We start from the raw sequence: 9,932 nt of genomic DNA, 5'->3' as shown, positions 1-9,932 counted from the left end.
GATCCAGCCCAACTGTTGAATAATTACGTGCTTTGTCTCAGTATTTCTGTCCAATAGATGCTTGTCTTGTAAAGTATGTTCCTTATCTGTGAACTTTAGAAATAGTTCGTAAATGGCTTTGTTAAAGGTTGATGATTGTTCAGAGGGAAAAATGTCCACATATCATATGTGTATGTCAGTTGTGTGAGTGTATAGAGTTTTTTTTTTTATTCTTTGTGAGTGTCCTGCCACCGGGCCTCATTAAGCATGAAATTATATCTGACCTTTGAGACCTTGCCTTTAGAATCATGGTGTCGTTAATTGGTTCTAAAGTTGTTGACTTTTGTAATCAGCCACATATGCACATCTTTGGTTTTGTGTTTTAGATGGGGAAAAGGCGGTTCTCGGGGTTGGAGGTGGCCTTAATGGTCATGTTCGCATTGATGTTGGCAATAGCCATTGCTCTAATAGTTGTTTATTTGACCGGCGAACCTGGGACCGTTAAGGATGGTAAGTGACGTTTGCATGGAAACGCAACTATAAAAAGTTTACCCCTCATGGGCCACAATTTTAGGTGTACGTGAAAAAATAATCTAATAAGAAGACCTAATACAAGAGCCAGGGTTAAAATATGCCTTTAAAATACTTTGTATAATTTATTGTCACATTGTCTTGTGTTTTTAGATTTAGGCCATATTTTCATTTGCAGTGGTGTATTAGTGACCTAAATCTTATTAAGTATTGATTATTTTTCATGCCGCTAACGAGGTAACCAAAATCTGAGAAACACGTCTTAGTATGATGTAGTACACTACTGCTAACTACCACTATTGGATCTTATTTGATTGAGCAAGTGTTCTGCGTGTTGTGACCTCTGAATCTTACAGTTCATAAAACTTAAGATTTCCAAATGTATGAATGACTAATGATTAAAATATAGTTATTTATAGAATCATTAGTTTGTTGATAAAACAAAATCGAATACTGAGTATAATTTGTAATAAAAACAGACAAACCTTTGACTGACCAGTTAGCAAATTTGACTCATTCTGTTTGTATAGTTGACTTTTATTTAATTTCTTATTGCACGGCTATAAAGCACAACATACATACATCATGTTAAGGATTTACAACTGCTATTCATACTATACGCTTGTCATGAGGAAATATCATGTTTTGGCAGAGACAACAGAGGCGTTTGTTCCACAGTGTCCAAATATTGCTCTTGCGGAAAGGGTGGACTGTTTCCCTGATGCTGGAGCCTCCAAGGTATGTGCGACAATCAATATATGAGGGTTTATGTATTCACAGACTCTGGACTCCTCGACATACTTTACTGCCTTCGTGGCTCTGTTTAATGTTACAACTGGCGTCATAGCTGATCCAGATTATAATCTATTTCTCTGGTTAGAATGATTATTCGAACATTATTCCTCGAGATAGTAGAATCATGGCATTACTATGGTGGTGGCGGGAGAGGGGTAATTTGACATACTGTAAAGATTTATTGTTTGGTTTCATACAAAGGTTCCGTGCACAATGGGCCTATTCAAATTATTGTCGTAGTAATTTGCTGTTTGACCCTTTTCTTTTTGTTAAAGGCCATCTGTGTGTTAAATTTAGTTCAATATGCACCGTCTCTTTCTTTGGATCCCAATAAATGTCGTTGCAATAATATCAAGGCCAAAAAGGTTACTGTCTGTATCGTTCTGAATGAACCCCCCCCCCCCACCCAACCTTGATTCATGTTGCTTCCACAGAAAGGATGCCAGCAACGTGGATGTTGCTGGAGCCCTCTCGATGAGCGAAATGTACCTTGGTGCTTCTTTTCCACCAACCATGGATACATTGTCGAATCAGTGGAGCAACCGGATCCTTACGGTAAAATTGTAACGTGACACAAATCGTTGTGGAGGGGTGAAACTAAACACTGAATTTTGCTCCCAATCACTGTCCTAACCCATCCCAAAAAAACCCTGCTCTTTAGTTTGACTGATAACACTTGATTTGTTGCAGCTCTGGGTGGGAAACACTTTGTTTGTGTTTGGGCACTTAAAACTGAAATAATTTCCACTTTCACCATCTTTTGCTCGCTGATTGATGACCTTATTTCCTTTCAACTTAGTTTGGTAGGCCAGCTGAGGGTGTATAACTGCAATCTGTCTGTCTTACCCTCATCTTGTTTTTTTCCTCTATCACTCACTTTACCTCAGGCATGTCTGTCACTGAAACATGATGTGCAGCCTCTCAAGAGAGCTTGATTGAATTTGCAAAATGCAGATTTTTCTATTTCCTTGCCTGGATTCATTTTTGCTTTAAGTGAGCTTAGTTACTGGTTCCTCAACCTGAACAAAGCATTTCAGCTACATTGTTGGAATTGCTAAACAATGTGATGTACTGTTGAAACCTAAGGGCAAAGGAAATGCTGATCAAATATTGCATTTGAGATGAACTATTTGACAAAAGTGGATGCATTGCAATATTGTAAAAAGCATTTCTCAAAACATGTAGTCATCAACCAAGATAAATTCGAGGGTTGGTCCGAGAAGGAGGCATAGCTTCTGTCTAGATTCTGATGGACTTGCCTTAAGGCATGGCTTGTACTACTATTCCCATTGAAAAGGGCATTCTTCGACCCGAGCAGGTGCGGGCATACTTATTGGCCTACCAAAGAAAGAAGGACGCCTTTTTTGGCCCATGGGAAGGCTTATGGCGGCTCATAGTGCAGGCCGAAACCGAATGCGGCTTTGTTGGTACCGAAGGAAAAACACTCGAGTGAGGTGAGGCCATGGAGAACAATCCACAGACGGCATGAACATTTAGTTTAGCCTTGCACCATCAACAATGTAGAGTGAGGATTGGAACACTGCCGAATCTGGACATAATGCGTGAATGGAGAGAATACATCCTTCTCAATTCCACTAACATGCCTTCCAATGATGAGAGGATGGAGACTCCGAGGTGGGCTCTCCCATCTTTGACATCACCAATGTGGTTAAAAAGGTGTTCCTTTACTTTTCACAAGCAGCTCTGCCTTGCTTGAAGTCATCCGGCGCACCTTACTTTGAACACCACTGACCAAAATGTAATTTGATCATATCTTACATACAGTATTCAAAGTCGCGGAGTCATTGTCAGCAGAAATCCAATGTACAAAGTCTTGGCCAGAGGCCAAGGCAGAATAAAATTATTGATGACATGCCGACAAAAAAAAAAAAAAAAAATGAAGGATTTTTTTTTCCCCCCGGTATGAGATGTCAAGCGTGACATAAAATATGCCGCGGTAATGCTCAATGTTACCATGGCAGTCATGTAACAACTTTCTTTGCCTCTAAAAACCCTTCAGAATATTTAAATGGGTAAATGAATAAACCAAGGGACATCTATATTTTAATGTCTACCATGCATGGTTCACCTGGAAAATGTTATGGATAGCACCGGATCTCATGTCCATAAACAAAATGTATATTCTGCTGCATCATGATTTCCTAAAGCAAGCGGCTAAACTTTATAAACCGTACTTAGAACGGATTCCATCCATTCTTTTACAGCGGTTGTCCTCATTAGGGCCACAAATGAGCTGAAAACCTGTCCCGGTTGACTTTTGGCGAGAGGCACCCCGTACTGATGGCCAGCCAATCGCAGGGCACATGAACAAATACACGTTCACACCCAAGGACAATTTAAAGTCTTTAATCAAACTACCATGCATCATTTGTGCTGGAGAACCTGCAGCAAACCCATGCAGATGTGCTAACCACACATTCACCGCGCTGGCCCTGAAATAATATGCAAAAGAAAACGCACAAGAGCAAAAACATTAGCATAGAACTCTCAGACAGACATTTGGACTTTGATATTTGCATTAACATTAAAACTGACACAAGCTGATGAAGATTCACTTCACAGGAAAAAAAAAAAAAAAAAAAAACAATAAAAATTTTGACTTACTAAAAGCATGCTTTAACATGGCCTGTAGCCATTTAGTCGTTATCTCCTCTGTATTATGACCTGGACCTTGCTTTTATTGTGTTTTTATGGCAGTAATGAAGGCACATCTGAAGCGAATGACCTCCCCTTCCTTGTTTGGAGCAGATATAGAGGAACTGTCATTTCATGCTGAAATGCAGTCAAGCAATCGACTTCGTTTTAAGGTACACGGACGCATTTAAAGAGCGATTAAGAAAACTATGAGCGAAATACTCTGCATAAACTCAGATTAACTCTCCTATTGGTGTACTTAGATATCTGACGCCAGCATGCGGAGGTTTGAGGTGCCCCATGAACACATAAACAGCCTCGGCAAAAACCCGACCAGTCCCATTAGCAACACACTGGAGATCACACACAAACCTTTTGGGCTGGTTGTGCGCAGGAAGGAGAACAAAAAAGTCCTGTGAGTTCACACCGCTGATTGACTATTATATCTCTTTATATTTTCTGTTGATGTAACCGTGCACCATTGTTTTCCTTTGGACAGTCAGTCACACAGCCCGAGTTAAAAACAAAACATCATACCAAATGCAGTCGAGGCATATATAGGAAACCTCTGTGTGTCATTTGTGTTTTGGTCAGTAGCAATTAAAACGGTTTCAGAATTATGGATGTAGTTCATGAAAGACCACACAACTCAAAAGCGGAACTGCTTGTCTGAAGGAGAGTTATAGCAGTGGAAGTTCGCACTGGTGTCTGAAAGCACGTTTGCACTTTTTGGTAGGCTACATATTTTAACGGGACATAAGCAGGGAAACACTAAATATTATGTTAAAAGGTACAAATTGTCATGACATGGAGACAATTTTTTACCATTGGACTGCAGCATTTACAGGTAGCGTTTGCCATTTTCACAAAAACTGTTTTTTGTTAAAACATTCATAATCAATAGTAGTCCATGATATATATGATCTGTGAAATAATCAGCCACCTCTGGCCCTGTCTTTTGTCTCTAATTTGATATGCAACCACCGAGTCTGAGGAAAAACAACCAATCAGAGGCAGAAGGCGTGACTTAGTGTCACACTCTCGGTGGGGCAAACCACAGCGACCTCATGAAAAATATAACCAAGATTTTTGTGACTGGAGCAAGTTTGGCACAAGGCGTGTCGTAAATCTGTGCTGAGGCGGGTTAGACCGGGTGTTGACAATTTTGCATTAAGGGCAGTTTGCGCTGTTGTTGGACGTGAACACAGCCGACTTGGTTCGCCGCCAATCAAAGCAGCTCATTTCATTCCCTATAATTTTGCCGTGTGAATGTTACAGTGACTGACCTGGAATAAACACTTTTGTTCCTCTTTCCACCCACACCTTCTCAAATAAAAGTCTAGCGTACTTTGACTACGCATGATGTCTATGGTTTCTAAGTGCATGTGCAATAGACGTACTGCCGTTCTCACTCTTTTTACCTTTCACATAGTCAAGCTCAAAGCCTGATCTCAGCCAACCAAAGAAACTTATCATGTTATTTTTACCTTTCACATCATAAAAACTGCAGTAGATCATAAAACTGCACACATAATCTCGGCCTGATCATCATCTGGAATGTAACTGGGATTTCCCTGCCCTAAATTGCGCTCTTACTTGAAAGCTGTTGCAATGACCCAGTTGAAAGGATAACGCAATATGTCGACAATATGTCTGTTTACCACAGCATTTGATGACATTTTGTGTCTAATAGAAATAATGTTACATTGCACTTGATTCGCTGTGGCGACCATTAAGGGGAAAAGCCGAAAGGATAACAACAACAACAACAACAAACATGCATAGTAGTCTCCAAATGTTTACGATTTACAATGGCGAGTTTCGGCTAAGTTTTTTTTTTAGTAAAAATGTAATTGTACCTCACTCTCTTACATTTGCCTCCAATTTTCCATTTGTTTGTCATAAATTACATACAGGTTCGACACAACAATGGGGCCATTGGTGTTTGCTGACCAGTTCCTACAGCTGTCTGCTAAACTTCCATCCCATAATATTTATGGCCTGGGAGAGCACGTACACCGACAATTCCGCCATGACACATACTGGAAGACCTGGCCCATCTTCACGAGAGACGCTTTTCCGAATGGGGTGAGAAATCTCTTAAATCAATGAATATGCAAATGCTATTTAGCTAAAGCACTATTTGTTTAAGTATCGTTTGAGTTTAAGTAATTACATAGACACATACTGTACGTCTGGTGAATATGTTGGGCAAGCGGCCTGGAAAATATAGAAAGTTAAGATAAAAGTTATTCTATTCCGTACACTGAAGCTACCCGCTAGAAAAACCCAAAGGCGGCCGGAGGGTAGTACCCTCTCGTCCGCAGAGGTGAACCCCCAATGTACATTTGGACGTTGTGTTTGACATTCACAACTACACGTAATTACTTATTAATATAAATACAAGCAAGCAGTAGTTCTTGCTTTACTGAACCAGTTTAAACACTTGAAAAGAACTACCTCCCTCACTCAGACATTATAGAGCCCCTTACACGATTATAATAGCAGCTTTGAATTTTTTGATTGTATGATATACGTTTGTAAATGCTACTATACATAGTGAAGATTGCCCTGAAGCAGAATTTCTATTGCAGCCTTTCTTCCAGGTGCACCAAAAAACAAATACATGTTAACGTCAATAGAGTAGATATCAGTTAGCGTTTGTGGTATCAAAAACAAGCAAAACTGACCGACTTTCCCGCTGTGAGTCAAGTTTTTTTTTATCCTGACAGATTTTACAGCGGGAAACCTTCTGCTTCCCATTTGCAAGCCAACGTTTGGCCTTTCCGGCGGAGAGGAGTTTATAAGAGGCTCATCATTTAATCTTCATAACTCCTTAAACAGTTGATGAGTTCATCGTTTACTAAAAGTAAACAAGCTGAATGATGGTGCGGACTCCAAAAATATTATTTTCGATTTGGAAAACTCATGAATTCAGTTAAGAACATAAGACAGGGTATCAGATTTATATTGTCCTCCTGTGTTTACCTGATATAATTACCTCTTTCTGTAGGGAACTCACAACCTCTACGGACACTATCCCTTCTTCCTCTGTCTGGAAGACGAGGGTGGAAAGTCATTTGGGGTCTTCCTCATGAATAGCAATGCAATGGGTGAAAAACAAAACAACATCAAATTAACATATCTTGCTATTTCTAAAAGTTACGTTCAGGACGACACTAAAGCCTGTCATTACTGCGCGCTGTCTATTTTCAGAAGTGACTTTGCAACCTGCACCTGCAGTGACATACAGAACAATTGGAGGAATCCTTGACTTCTATATTCTTTTTGGAGATACACCGGAACAAGTGGTGCAGGAGTTCCTTGAGGTGATACATGCCCGGACTACGAAGAAAAGCATTTCAAGCAATATGCAGTACCGTGCATTTTGTTCAAATGTAGTCAATAGTTTTGGTACTTAATAGCAATTTTAATACATGAAATAACAACTTCAATCGACGTTTAACTTGCACAATCGTACGGAATATTAAATATGATAACCCAGGATTACCTACACGGGCAGTCTATTATATGGGTACACGTTTTCTATACCGACTTTACCTTATCAACTGTGCTTTCAGCTTATTGGCAGGCCTGTCATTCCGCCCTACTGGTCACTGGGATTCCAGCTTTCTAGGTGGGACTATGGCAGCTTGAGTGAGGTCAAGAAAACAGTGGAAAGGAATCGTGCAGTGCACCTCCCATATGTAAGATTTTGTCTGCTCCCATTTTAATATTTTCATTCCCGCACTCTACTGTATAAAATATATAGGTTCGGGTATTCTGTGCTTAAGATTGCATGAATTTTCTTTGGGTTTTGTGACTTAAAAATGAAAAAATCAGTAGGCTTAACAGATTGGGTATATGGCCGTCATGTATCCGCATACAGATCTCTGACTTTCTTCGCTTTTCTTTTTTTCTCCGCTGGTATTCTTTACAAAGAAGAGGACAAATACAGGAGCGGATCAATACAAGGCACAGCCTGTTATGTTGTCGAGTAATGCAAACACAAGCTTCGTGTGTACGAAAGTGTGCTGCCAGTGGTTTCTTTCGGAGCACCGTTGAAAAGCTTTCAGTGAAAAATATCATTGCCTCACCTTTGCGACATGTTATTCTTTCACAGTTCATACACCGGTGTACGGCTTCATAGGTCGGACATGTTACACTATCTGGGGAGGTGTGATACGAAGGTGGGAGCAGCAGTTGGGTAGACAGTCTGAGCGATAGCAACGGCCTTTAGCTTAGACGGGGTTATTCGGCTTTCTGCCAAATAATGGAGCGTCGGCTCGGCTCTATTCAGGTTCAAACGTGAGAGCGCTATTCTTCAAGTGTAAGTGAATGTTAATGCCGGTCAAATATCAATCGAACAAATTCCTGTCATTATCTCATTCATCCTGGTCAAAATATGAAACCTACTCCGGCCTGGCTCCCCTTTAGCGGCGCTTGATAAATACCAGTTCTGTGAGACATTTTCTTAGAAATGAGTCTTATTTCCATACGGGCCAAAGGTTGCTCTGTACACAAGAACTGATGCTTGACAGCTCTTTTTAAATGAATTGCTTTAAAATTCCTAATCTTCACCTTTATACTTCATCTCCTCATAAAATTGTATCAAAACATCAGCCTTGCATCTCACAGTATCACCACAAATCAAAGCCAGGCCGCCTTATCTGATTCCTAGCCACAATAAAATACATCACCGATTATGCTCATATCTTTCGTTTACTTTATATCCAAAGATTGCATCCTCTTCTATCAAGGGGAGCAATTGATGATTATTTAGAGATGAACTCTTGGATTAAAGGTGACTGCAATTGAAAAAAGTCAGGATGAGAAAGTGTTCTTTGTTGCCCTAAATTCATTTATTTTTCAAATAAAATAGATTGTGTTTGTGTGGAGAAAAAAAAAAAGAATAGCGTGCTAGTATTGATACTGACTGCCGGCCAACCCAGGTGTGAAATACTTGATTATTTTTCAAACGTTCTGCTGTTGGTTATCGCACATGAAGATTGTTTTTTTTTTTTTTAAAGAAGTGCATGTCATTTTGTCTGGAACAACCTCATGCAGGAAATCCAGTATACCGACATTGACTACATGGAGGATAAGAAAGACTTCACTTATGACAAAGTCAATTTCAACGAGCTGCCTCAGTTTGCCGACTACCTTCACGAGAAGGGACAGAAATACATCCTCATCCTGGTAGGAAACAGTTACACCCCAGTATCAATGAAGCATATTGTCTACCTCATCTCATAAAAAGAGCACGAATACATTTGAAAAGAAGTGAACGGCCATTTATTTCGTAATAGCGTAGCATAATCGTTTTCTAACACAACAAATGCGCTGCTGCTTTTTGTTGAGTCGATTAATTTGAGCAATCATGGCCAAATTACCTTGAGAAAAAGTAGTTATCTAAAAAAAAAAAAAAAAAAAAAAAATATCAAATCCTCGCATTAGCTGTTAAATATCAGTTATTATAGCATTGAAGTATTTTGATTGCTACAGAATCCTGACGTCATAACCAGGTGTTCCAGTTTTATAAAGCGATATTCACATCATTACCTTATTTCTCTTTATTGTGAGTTCATTAATGCAATTTAATGGCCTGCTTTCCCCCTCGTGAGTATACTGTATGTTTGTGTGCACCAGGATCCTGCTGTTGCCACCAGCAAAAGAGTTGGGGGTGCGCCGTATGAGTCCTTTGACCGTGGGACCGAAAAGAAAGCCTGGGTCACTGAAAACGATGGCAATTCGCCTTTATTGGGAGAGGTGAGATGAAGAAATGCGTAGACATTAAACAATACTGGTCCTGGGCCAGTAATTGTCTTCTTATCTCCATTTAATACCGACCGCTTAAATGATCGCTTAGAATGAGCAAGTCATTTGTCCAAATGAAATAAATGTGTAATCTATCCTCTGTATGCAAACCACAAGTTAAACACGATTAGACCAGAGGAGAGATTAATATCAAA

General features: G+C 39.8%; 1 protein-coding gene across 1 annotated transcript in view; it reads left to right on the top strand.

The window, feature by feature from the left end:
- Nucleotides 1-365: 365 nt before the first annotated feature.
- si (sucrase-isomaltase) overlaps nt 366-9,932 on the top strand; it is a 47,542-nt gene continuing 37,975 nt past the window's right edge. The window contains exons 1-11 of the mRNA XM_086036161.1: nt 366-489; nt 1,163-1,248; nt 1,740-1,860; nt 4,024-4,133; nt 4,224-4,375; nt 5,877-6,048; nt 6,974-7,073; nt 7,177-7,289; nt 7,542-7,667; nt 9,028-9,159; nt 9,610-9,729. Coding sequence (XP_085892287.1) covers nt 366-489; nt 1,163-1,248; nt 1,740-1,860; nt 4,024-4,133; nt 4,224-4,375; nt 5,877-6,048; nt 6,974-7,073; nt 7,177-7,289; nt 7,542-7,667; nt 9,028-9,159; nt 9,610-9,729 — 1,356 coding nt within the window. The remainder of the gene's footprint in view (nt 490-1,162; nt 1,249-1,739; nt 1,861-4,023; nt 4,134-4,223; nt 4,376-5,876; nt 6,049-6,973; nt 7,074-7,176; nt 7,290-7,541; nt 7,668-9,027; nt 9,160-9,609; nt 9,730-9,932) is intronic.

Source organism: Filicampus tigris, chromosome 7 (genome assembly GCF_054856515.1).
Source record: "Filicampus tigris isolate MCC_2025a chromosome 7, RoL_Ftig_1.0, whole genome shotgun sequence".
Classification (NCBI taxonomy): Eukaryota; Metazoa; Chordata; class Actinopteri; order Syngnathiformes; family Syngnathidae; genus Filicampus; species Filicampus tigris.
This window is presented reverse-complemented; position numbering and strand designations above follow the sequence as displayed.